The sequence below is a fragment of the Phyllopteryx taeniolatus genome, chromosome 4 (genome assembly GCF_024500385.1).
Source record: "Phyllopteryx taeniolatus isolate TA_2022b chromosome 4, UOR_Ptae_1.2, whole genome shotgun sequence".
NCBI classification, from domain to species: domain Eukaryota; kingdom Metazoa; phylum Chordata; class Actinopteri; order Syngnathiformes; family Syngnathidae; genus Phyllopteryx; species Phyllopteryx taeniolatus.
In genome coordinates this window covers 31380890-31393398 of record NC_084505.1, presented here as the reverse complement: position 1 = coordinate 31393398, position 12509 = coordinate 31380890, and the positions used below count along the sequence as shown (strand labels likewise).

Below are 12509 nucleotides of genomic sequence, written 5' to 3'. Positions count from 1 at the left end.
ATTTCCTTCGGCTTCATGCTGTAGACTCAGAAAACGAGTTGCTTGTTTATGAAAGCCACAAAAAGAAAAAGGCAGCTGAATATAAACAGAGGGGGTCAGGAGGAATTGGCTGCTCACCTTGAGGAGCTTGTCCTTCTTGCGTCTCCACTCCTCCCACTCGTTGACGATGCGACCCCAAAGGATCCAGGTGTCCTCCTCAAGGTGCGACAGATTCGAGGAGGCCGAGGAGCTCGACACCAGTGAGGAGCCGCTGTTGCGCCGCGAGCCCGTCATGGAGCGCATGGACTTTGAGTCGGCCTCCAGTAACCTTGTTGTAAGAGAGAAGTACAACACCAATAAGTATAGCGATGAATGCAGTTTGTTAGTAGGATTACACATCTACCCAGTAAATTTTTAAAAAGTAGCACCTTGTTCTCCAGAAAGAAGTCATTAATATGATGAGAATAAAGTTTTATTATGAGAATAATATTAATGTCATTTAATGAAATATTCTGACAATAAGGGTATGTGTTTTTCAACAACCCAAAAAATAAAAAGAAATTGTAATAGAGAGAAAAAAAGTCAAACTATTACAACATTTATGATGTAAAAGGTCAAATTTGTAAGCAGAAAAAACATTTCTGAATACTGTGACGTATTTTTCAAGAAAAAGTAAATCATGAGAATAAAGTTGCATTTTTGAGTGTAAAGCAGTATTTCTTTTTTTTTTTTTTTTTTTTTTTTTTTAAAAAGGTTATAGTATGAGATTAAAATCCTAATACACAAATACTAAAATTCCCACAACCAGAACAGCAGTCGCTCTCTTTCTCTTGACATTAGGAGTTAGTCTCGGAAAATTACATTTTTCTTCATCAAATCATTATTATGACTTTATTCTTCCAACATTACAACTTCAGTCTCTAATATTTCAACTATCATAGCCATGTATCATTCTTTTCTTTTTGTTGTGGCCTGAATACTTGTACGAAACACTGCTTCAGACTAAAATGTGAACTTTTGGTAACCTTGCAGGAATTTCATTGTTTGCCATTTCCCTTAATTTGTCTGTGAATAATGCATGAATCCTAATGACAAAACTCTGGCAAATTAGGTTTGCTCGTCCTTGACAGCAGTCTGCTGAGTGCAATTCTATTTTGGGATGGGAACTAATGACCTAACCCCTGATTTTATGTTGTTGCCTGTATTGAATTTGTGACTATTCTTTGGACTGTAAATAAATCAAAAAATATTTCATGTCACCTATTCTGTTCCTCCAGTTTCGCCAGCAGCTCCAGTTCATCTGGACTGAGGTTCTCGGAGTCCGCCGGGGAAACCGCAGGCGCTGACAGCACTGCATCTTGGGAAGAGGAGTCCGGGCTGAGGACCGGGCTGCCCGTCGACAGGGGGTCTGGATCCAAACCGGGAGGGGAAGAGGGGCAGTCCAGGTGTGAGGGAGCCACGCTGGAGCCCTCTCGCTCTGGGCTGCCGCTGGGTATAGACATCATTATTATGGCGGAGTGGGAAGCAGGGCAAGTGGGAACTCTCCTCGTCTCACTCTGGTCTCTCCTTCCTCAGGACGTCAGCTGACTGTCACCTGGTTGGCGGAGGAGCCAATAGGATCAGAGGTCTCCAAACCTGGTACGGAAGGACGGAGAGATTATTATTATTATTATTTTTTTTTTTTTTAAGATTTAAACCAACGTTTGCAGTCATTGGTTTGCCATTCAGAATAACCAACACACACTTTCTGCTACTCGTCTATTAAGAGCTCTTAGATACAGAGGCGCCTTGAGATAGAAGTTGCCTGACTTACAAGCAACTTTTTGCATTGACTTGCGAGACCAAACTTGAGATAAGAGCATTGTATGGTGGCCGTGAACCCAACTCTGCATACTTCACAATAACCAGCAGTTTGGCCAAATTCAGCCCCAAAAATAAAAAAAAAAAAAAATAAGTCTTCAAGCTGTTTAATGCCTCTCCCAGTTAAAGTTTACTGTCAAAATAAACATCAAACAAAGAGAATTTCATGTTCAAATTTCAAAACAAATACATAGCTTTCCCTTAGTCTGGATATTTAAACACAAATAGGGGAGCAAAACATACAGACAGAAAATATAGCAATACTCACAGGCATTAATTATTTACCCTCAAGCCTCCCGGTGACCAAGGCCGGCACACAAGATGGAGTAGCACACTGACTTGGATTGCAGCAATAAATCATGATGCACAAACTGTTTAATTCGTTACATTATTTATGTTTTTATTAAAGTACAATACAGTTAACGCCCGCAACTTGTGGGTTATAGGGACCGGGGCCAACCATGAATAATTTACGCTCACTATAATTGCCATTAAAAAAAAAAAAAAAAAAAAAAAGCAAAATAAAAATGTGCGCAAATAAGGAGGGGATTGGTGAAAAAAAAGAAAAACATGAATAAAGAGAGGGAACGGGGAAAACGTTAATCAACGTGGGTTTACGCTAAAAACAGGGGTTAGGTTACACCCCAAAAAAAACAAAAACAAACAAAAAAAAACAAACAGCAAATAGGTGAATTTGTGAATGCTGAACCGCGAATATGTGGGGGTTCACTGTATTATAGAGTGCTATTTTTTCCTATTAAAAAACAAACTTTCGTTAATTTAATGGCATTTCCATTCATTTCATGAGGAAAGATTATTTGCGATAGGAGTGTTTTGCATTACAAACGTGGTCACGGAACACATTAAACTCTTATCTCAAGACACCACTATTATATTTCCTCAATGAATGGCCGATGCTTGAATTTCCAACACACCTCAAGTAATCACCGAGTGCATCGTCCGCTTGACAAAGGGATACCTCACCTGTAGACGCCTCCTTTATGGCAGAAGCTAACACTGGATGACTTGGTGGTATCATTTATTTGCAGAAAAAAAAAGTACAAATACCTTATCACAAAAATATAATTTGGACAAACTCAACTCAACCCACTCTCCACTTTATTTATAGCTCAATTTAAAAAATACAACTGCAACTTTAACAAAGTGCTGAACATAAGATCAAGCATAAACCACAATAAATAACAACAACAATAAATATTAAATATTCTTTTCTCATTAAAATATGAACAAAGTGCTCCCTTTACATTAGCATTTGCCATACAGGACGTCCAAAGTTTTATTCCCTCTTGTTGCACAGTATACAGTACATCTTGTGTGACGTTGTACAAAAAAGGTGCTCCCTCTGAAAATGACCTTAGCCCCAATAGATGCCTGGTACTCGCAGCAGTTGACTAAAAAAAAAAACAAAAAAAAAAACAACAACAACAACAAAAGCACCAAGCCATGAACAAATGATATGAAACGTTTCATATGAAACTGATAATTCCTTTATAATCGCTCAGCTGCAAGTTGTTTTTCAGTATTTCATTTTGTTATTGTTTTATAGATTTTTTTCCCCATTATTCTTCTGTGAAACGTTTCCCCCCCCCCCCCCGTTTTTTTTTTTTTTTTTTAATTATTATTATTATTTTTATTTTTAAACACATAAAACAAGCACCTCACAAGACTACTAATCCGAAACCTCCTCCTTTCACTATTGGGCCAAATCTCACTAGTGCCTTTTTGATCCAATGTAATATTATGCTAATTAAGAAGTAAATATTGGAGTAAAAAAAAAAAAACACACTGGTAGAGGTGCCTACAATGACATCTCAAATGCTGAAGCAACGGCAGTGATGATGTCATAATGGCTGAGCACGCACGCACGCACACACGCGCGCACACACACACACACACACACACACACACACACACACACAAACGGCCTTTTCTTGAGTGTGGTCATCACACCGCAGTCAAAAAAGTCTGCTCTGAAATTAGCAATGGTGTTGTGCAAAGACCTGTATAACATTAAAAGAGCAGGTGCTGTAATTTATAGAGAGTTCAAACAGGATTTCAGTCAAGTTACTAATGGAAACTCATTTCACACTACAACAAATCAATTTAAGTAAATGGAACACGAAGAATGGTTTAACTTCAAGATGATGACATCACTTTTTCCGAGGGCGGTTAATGAATGTCAAAACATTATGAGGGTTTATGCGCTCCACTGTTCACCAGTTATATCCAGCCATTCAAGGCATTTGTATCGTGAGCGCGATGTTCATCTTGCTCATGTAAACAAAGTTTAGCGCATTACATTTTCTCAATCCGGCCTTTTAATTCTCCATTGTTGCATCCATTTTGTTTATTTTTTATATAAAAAGCTCCATGTGATCATTTAACATATTCCAGAGAAAAACAATCATTCCTCTCTGACATTTTCTGAATATGACCCACAAACACACAATCGATTTTTGAAACACAGCTCCTCAAATATAGTTGTTTAAATAGATCTACAGTATTGTCTTTAATTAGTAAGAATATTCCCTGCGTTACAAACAGTCATGGAACAGTGTTACTACCTGCGTTACCTTTTCCTGGAACACAATCTAATTATTGTTTTTTCAATCACTGTCAAAAAATGCAGTGCATTACTTTAATTATTAGATTATTGAAGCCGTTTTCATCGGAGCAGCGACATCTCTAAACCGAGCATATTATTTTTATTTGCATTACTTCCTTTACAATAAATAAGTTTAATACAAACAAATGTAATGTTTGTAACAACGGTAACATTACTATAAACACAACATGAGGACTCCATGGCATTTGTCAAAGACAATTATCCTCATGAAATTTATGTTGAAAACACTATTATAAGAGGCTCTTGAGAGGTCAGTGCATTTTGACACAATTGGAGAACACAAGCCAGCACATGACACCGAAATCCACAACAAAACAACCAAAGCGGCAAAACAGCGAGGACAGGAGCGCGATAACAGTGCGAACATGGAGAACAGCGCTTGGGAGGAGACAAGGGACACATTCATGACAGGCATCCGGCCCAATCAAAAGACCCATTAACAAGCCAATGAGACCAATCACTTTTGTAGCTCGAAACGTATGCATCGGGTGCTACGGGACGTCTCCACCAAAATGCATTCAAATTGAAGTAATGTGGATATTTGTAACTAGCTTCTAAACTAGAGCTGCTGCTATAGCTTTATACGCAGGCTAGAAACGATTGATTCACTGAGGCAGAACTCAATGGACGTGATGTTGAAACAAACATGCTCTTAATCAGGAAGTACGAGTAGGTATCTTTCAACAGGACTCAAGCAAACGATAAGGCGATGCATTTAGAAAACAGTCTGCTTTGTCAGAGAAGTGACGTGACCCTTCGGTGACATCTCCGGAACAACAGGGACTGTTCAGTGCCGGGGCCAGGGTGTGAAATGTGTAAATCAGGCATGATTACTGTTGAGCGATATGCTGCTGCACCTCATCATTTGAAGGCCTCTGACAAAGCGAGGCCGTCCAGATGTTCCGAGCGTGACTCCGTATGACTGTACGATGACTCAAGTGTAAAACAAAACCCGCCTGTAAGATTTGTGTTGCCGTCTCGACGTGAATTAACCGGTGGCTCCCAAGTCTCAGCCCATGATTATTGGGTGGCTTCCACGTCCATCTACTGTTAGGTGTGACTTATCCTGCCCTATTATCCAGCACATCTACTTTTCCCCCAGTGCTTTGTATGTACATTTTAGTCCAGAATGTGTCTGATTTACAAAATCCTTGCCCTTGGTAGAGCGAAGCTTCTCATACGAGATCCCATCTGGCAAGCAGCCTGGGGCACTAGCCCTCTTTGATCACACTCACCTCAATTGTTTTCTAATTAAATAATAATAGCACTGCGCTCCAACACAAAAACCTCTACATCCTGAACTGTTTTCTGAAATGCAAAAATAAAATTTAAATAAAATACCAGTATAAACCCAAATAACAGACAGTTACGATATATTTGGCCCCCATACAAAATGATGGAATTTAGTCAATCCCAGACTCAGACTATTGCAACCACAAAATGTTTATAACATACAAGGCAATGTTTTAGGTAACATTTTAACATGGTTAACAGGCAATAAATAAATTACAATTAAACTACATCATAAAACAAAAATAAATAAACTACTCTGAACTGCTTTGAAGATGCAGTACGTTTTGCAGAGCAATATGGTCACGTAAGTGCATTTTATAGCTTCTGCTGGAATCAGTAAGAATTAGGATAGTCAAGAATGTAAAAAGTCTTCTTCCCATCCTTTCCTTGCCATTTTGAAAGAGCCTTCTTGTTTAAGGCTTTTTTTCCCCCATACGAGTTTTGGCACAGGTTTTAAGGACAGTTTTAAGGACAGACATCAGTGACATCACTATAATATTACAGTATATATTTAACCCTCAACAATGAAAAATGGGGGTCGCTAATGCAAATAATTTTTTTCAACATTAAATGTTAGCCACTAAATGTAGTCTAAGTTAAAAAAATAAAACAACAATTCCAAACTTGACTTTTGAGCATTTTGAGGCATATTTTTCTTAAAAATTGTGGTAAGTATGGCAGTCAAAGTTGGATGTTCCACAGTGCAGGAAATCATTTTCACCTCAATATGTCAGTTCCGCCCTCTGCCCACCCGTCCATGCTTCTAGGCTCAAGGGCGCTCCAGTAGCCTTGCCTCCAGGCCGACCTCTCCGTTAATGTGTGGCTGTTCCGACCCGTGCGCTCATATTTTGGCTGTGGACACGTGGGCTCATTTCCACACAGTTCACCTACTTAGACCACTGTCTTTGCGCCAGCTGCTCAAAGTGTCTCTTAATACACAGGCAGGATGGGTTTTTAATTTTCCATAGCTTTGCTATTTGCGAAACGAACAAACAGGCTCCACTAATGCAGATGTATTGACATGTTAACTGCATCGGAAGCCCCACATGACAGCAGCATCTCATTATGTTCTGCAACACTGCATCTGACAACTCCAGAACCGTCTGTCTCCTGATTCCATACACTGGCAATGGCTACCCATTAACCCAGGGAACAGGCCTGCTTTCCACTAACAACGTGACAGTCACAAATGAGTAAATGATTTGGATTTAATGGCGCAACCCACTGCTACGAGGCTATTTAACGAAAACAAATACTGGAAGGTTTTCAACATTTTGGTGCTAAAACTGATTGTGTGTTTATCATGACTAATGCTTTCCTGTACTGAATTCAGTTAATAGCATCACTCTCCAGATAATAGGTTCCCTTGAGTGCTGCTGGGAGAGGAAATGGTCTGGAAACAGCCTCGCAAACCCATCAATTACTTTACAGTTGTTGTTTGGACTGTTTAAGTGCTAATGCTGACATGGTTACTTCTCACCATAAAAATCTTGACCAACCAGATTGAAACGTCCGTTTATCACACACTGGTAGATGTGATGAATGAAGGATTATTGGCAGCTCCGAACCAGAGGACACTACAACTACCCAACCTCTAATGAATACTGACTGCACTAAAGCAGCATGGACAACTTCAACTGTAATTAATCTACTTCTTTAAATTTACCTCTTTGCTCACCGTTTAAGCATTTACTACAGTCAGGTTTATTACAAGGCAAAAGCAAACAATATTTCTCTCTCATGGCTGGGAGGGTATTTACTCAACTGCAGAGAAATCTATTATGGTTAACGTGTTTATTAAGATTGGGCCTCCCATCTTAGAGCTGTCCATCCATCCAAAGATTTCAAAAATAAATAAAACATTTGAGGATGTGATGGTTATTGGTTCAAGTGGCTGTTCCACCTGATGATTAATTGGGGAATGCTGGTTATTAGAGCTGAGACCATTATCTGAAGAGTTTAAAAATTATATCAAATAACGTTTTAAAAAAAATACAAATAGCAATGCATTGTTTATTGAAGGGTAGATATAGAGCGTTGATATAAACACATATATAAAAAAGCCTCATCTAAACTTCTCGCTTAGCTTTATGTTGTTAAACATACTCCCAATGAGTAAATAGTCAACTCAAACATTCTTAAAAAAATAAATAAATAATAAAATAAAATAAAAATACCTGGACTATGACCTACACATGCTATTGTGTGATAGAAAACAGATGTATTTCAGTGTTTTCCTCCTGGGAGTTCATTCAGTTGACCCTTTAAACAAGTTGTGATGCCAGGAGGAAGCAACTTCAGTTGGTCATAATGAATAATGTGTGAATAAAATATTTCATGAGTTTAACATTTAGAGAGGGGATGTTTTGATTCCTGCCTAATTATTTAGACCCCATTTGCATATTGGTGTCAATACAAGAAGCAGCGGACAACACAGCACAATTCAGTCATTGTGCAGTCTACGGAGCTCGTCAGATCCAGTTACAAAAGTGCAGCCTACGGGAAGAAATGGGTGGCGTACAAGAAGAATCGCGTCTAGAAGAGCTGCTGCTGCAGGGGGCAGTTGAGCAAGCTGCTCCCTGTGTCAGCAAAGTAGAGGAAATGAAGCACAAGTGGACCACTCTTTGGATCAAAGTATCTACTTTTGGCATGAAAATTAAAAAACATACTAAAGAAATGGGCAAAGTCAATGTCCCGTAACTCATTTTGACAGAGTAAAACAGTTAAAACTATGTTTACCTTGCTTGTTACTGTTTGAGTTAATATTGAATCAATGGAACAAGAGGCGGGAATTCGATAACATTTTCTTGATTGATTATGGGTGAATTTCACTATCAGCTGATGGGAGAATCACACTTTGAATGTACTAAACGCCTGCTATCCAGGAGGTATTCCATGGTAAAAATCTGTTTGGATGCACATGGTGTTACAGGATGGTACGGAAAGTATTCAGGCCCCCTTAAAATGTTCACTGTCTATTATATTGCAGCCATTTGCTAAAATAATTAAGTTATTCCCCCCCCCCCCTCATTAATGTACACACAGCACCCCGTATTGACAAAAAAACAATTGTTGATTTTTTTGCAGATTTATTAAAAAAGAGAAACTGAAATATCACACAGCCATAAGTATTCAGACCCTTTCCTCAGTAATTAGTAGAAGCACCCTTTTGAGCTAATACAGCCATGAGTCTTTTTGGGAATGATGCAAGTTTTTACCACCTGAATTTGGGGATCATCTACCATTCCTCCTTGCAGATCCAGTTCTGTCAGGTTGGATGGTGAAGGTTGGTGGACAGCCATTTTCAGGTCTCCCCAGAGATGCTCAATTGGGTTTAAGTCAGGGATCTGGCTGGGCCATTCAATCTTAATCAGTTAATCAACCTCCTGTCATGGCTAGAGGCTATGTTCATACAGTTTGTAATCAGAGGTTCAATTAAATACACAAAATTGTCTCTCATTTACACAAACATTCAAAGTTCTGATTCCTTATCCCAATGACTTCTAACGCTCACATAGCTGTATCATGAGGCCAGAGTAGAGGCAAATATTTGAATGAATGAGCAAAAGGTGGTGAGTCACAAGTGCAGCATTTCTTTGGGTCTGTGCCCATGGGATCAAACAAGAAGACTTGAAGTACGTGAAAACGGACTCACTAGGGAGTGAGAAAGAGATTTTGTTTCCCTCGGGCTGAAGCATGTGATATGCCTTTTGCATGTTGCAACAATTTCACAGATAAGCCTGAAAATCGTCTCATTGTACTCATCACTTCATCAGTGGGACAGTCAAAATGAGATTACAACCAACAGACTATGACCAATGGCTTGGTGAGCTAACCCTTGGAACAAAAGATATTTTGAGTATTCAAGAGTCAGCTGGATGAGTGATTTCCACAGTTTTTGTAACTATCCACAGGAGCAATTTCCTCCCAGGGACTTTGGCTTACTAAAATACATCATTTCCATAACAACATCAACTTAATATAAAAAATGTTGGAATTGGAATTGTGTGGAATCTTAAATGTTGTAGGCGCTTTTAGAGGTAGTGATGTACTGCACATTCTGATGAATGTTCCTGAAAACTAGAAAGAGGAAGAAGGCAACTAATAATGTTTACCCCAAAGTACAGACTACATATTGAATTTCCTCAAATAGTGGCCCTTTCGCTAATCCCTGGTGTGCTACAATTTGCTGCCAGGTGCCATTTACTTAAGACAAATTAGTTAGTCAAATAGGTCTCCTTTTTCCAGTTAAAAAAAAAAAAAAAGTAGCAACACTCTCTTCATAGATGTTATTGTTCACACACAGTCATTAAATAGTTACAGTAACTGTTGAGCCCATTTGAACTCTGTTGCTAACCGACTGACGCATGTAAAGTCTCTTAGATAAAATTGGGGAGTAAGATTGGAGTCTCACTGGACGTTTTAAATTAGTTCCCTGCACAGCACTAGAGATCATTTATATTATGCGAATAAGGCGATTCGTGTTACAGTACATTCCCGTGCTACAGCGCCACTTGTTGCGTACGTCCATGTTTCAAAGCAAACTACACATCTTACTTGTTCTTCCCAGTATGTCTTGATTCTTGCCATTTCTCCATTCATCTATTGTCTGTACCGCTTACACTTACTGCACAATTAATCACTGCCAGCCTTCCCAGTTAACATGGATATTTGACTTCTAAAGCCGTCAATGGCAGTGAATGTGTTAGTGGAAATGTAACCGTGATCACGATTTTGGCTCCCATGATTTAATTAGCCCGATTGTCAGTGATTTGTTCATTTAAAATGCCGGCTGCGCTGCATATGAACTGACTGAAGTGGTGAGTGAGCAAGTCATGCAGAGAGAAGAAAGTACAGCAAACAGAGATGATGGTGAAGAGCTCGTGCCGCCAAAAGAGATCAATATCTGTTTTCTAGACATGATTAGATTCTGGGCAAATGACAATAAACAAGAAGACGTATGTAAACAGCGCCGTACAGTTGTCTTCCCTGCAAGGTAACAGAATCTGTTCAACCATCTGTAAAAAATGTGTGTGCGATAGGAATAATTCAGACACAGAGCTAGTTGATTCGTGACACACGTCAATGATGTGATGTCATCTTTACGTGAAGTCTATATGAAAAGACAACATCGAGGAGCGAACGTCTTATTTCTCCAGACATTTGTCCCAACTCGCTCCTCTGTTATGAAGTACAATATACTTCATACATAAAAAAAAAAAAACAACAACAATCAAACAGCCATTTGATAAAGAGGAGCCTGACATCCACTAATGCTTGGTCCAACTCCATTTTACATCATAGACTTCTCCTAGTTACCAACATGACAGCTCATCTCCCATATCAGAGCTAGCCTGCTTTGCAACTAGGATACCCGGACAGGCCTGCGCGCTGTGTGCAGTCAATCCACGGCTGAGGCGGAATGAACGTCTGTGCTCTTAAATGACATCTCCTCCCGGGAGGGAGTGAACATGTACCAGCGGCTTCCCACGACAGGCAGCCTGGTTGTGTAACAGCGTCAAAACGAGAGCAGGACAACATCCTCCAGCAAAGGCAACAACAATAATAATAATAATAATAAGGCACAAACGGGGAATGCAAATGAATAGCAATGTCGGCGTCTTGTTTGACAGGACACGCGACGGAATGTAGCACGGAAAACGAGCAGACGTAATAATAAATAATAATAATAGCAGCAGAAGGACTGACACATTCGAACATTTAACATTCAACAATGTTTTTAGCTAGGTGGGCCTGTGTAGTTTAGCGTTGCAATTTGACACGAACCGACAAGGTGGTCTCGCAACAACACTCTCACCGAGCTAAATGAATACATTCTGGATATAAAACGTGAAACGCTTACCAGGCGTGTTTTTCCATATCGCGGCAGTGCGGTTGCAGTCTCCCCGACGACACTACCGTCTAAATATCAACCCCGGTGGTGTTATCGGCTAATTTAAATCTTAACAGACCGCCGCGGAGGACACACAGTCGGATAGCGTCCAACGCTGTGCCATATCCCTCCGGGCGCCGCCGGCCCCCCGACAGCGGCGAATTAAAGCCGCTATTAATATATTTTGAGTTTGAAATCCGCGGAAACAAACATGACGGACGACTCAACAGGGGAAAGAAGCAGCGCAAACGGGCAGCGGCATCAATCACGACGAGGAAATCGTTCGGAATGGCTGGCGTGCGGCAGCCTGGGAAGGAGGAGCGAACCAATCAGCGTAGAGAACGGGGACTGATTGACAAGTCGCTGGCCAATTGCCTGATGAAAATACAGGCCGTCGGACGGAAGAGCGGCTACAACAGCCAATCACCGTCCATATTTATTATGATGAAAGGCGGGGTTTGCAGGTGTTGCACAGAGGAGCAGCCAAGAGGAATTAATTAAGCATGATAGATAGATTAGATTCAAACTGTAGATATGTGTAGACAGATTTACAGTATATCAATATATTTAAGAATCGAAGTGCAGTTAACATAGAAGCAGTAGTAGGTATGCAATAACAAGAGTTATAAATATCCCATGCAAATACTTTAGTGTAAGCATGACCTAGTAATGACACAAGATCATAAATTAGGCCAAATGTCATAACTGTTTAGGAATTGGTTAAACATACTTTCAGTATTATGCAGTGCTTTCCACTGTTGTGTAATATGTAGTTAAATTGGGACTCGGATGAGCAAAATAGTCCTTCGTTTTTTTTGTGATGGACTACAAGATGCA

General features: G+C 39.8%; 1 protein-coding gene across 4 annotated transcripts in view; it reads right to left on the bottom strand.

Moving 5' to 3' along the window:
* The window catches only part of evi5l (ecotropic viral integration site 5 like), a 32133-nt gene extending 20061 nt beyond the window's left edge, over positions 1 to 12072 (bottom strand). Inside the window, exons 1-3 of one of the 4 annotated variants that reach the window (XM_061771669.1) lie at positions 11643 to 12072; positions 1240 to 1614; positions 118 to 307 (exon numbers count right to left, since the gene is read on the bottom strand). In XM_061771669.1, coding sequence (XP_061627653.1) covers positions 118 to 307; positions 1240 to 1484 — 435 coding nt within the window. In that variant the 5' untranslated portion in view covers positions 1485 to 1614; positions 11643 to 12072. The remainder of the gene's footprint in view (positions 1 to 117; positions 308 to 1239; positions 1615 to 11642) is intronic. The other 3 variants (XM_061771672.1, XM_061771668.1, XM_061771670.1) reach the window with 3 other exon arrangements.
* Positions 12073 to 12509: the final 437 nt, after the last annotated feature.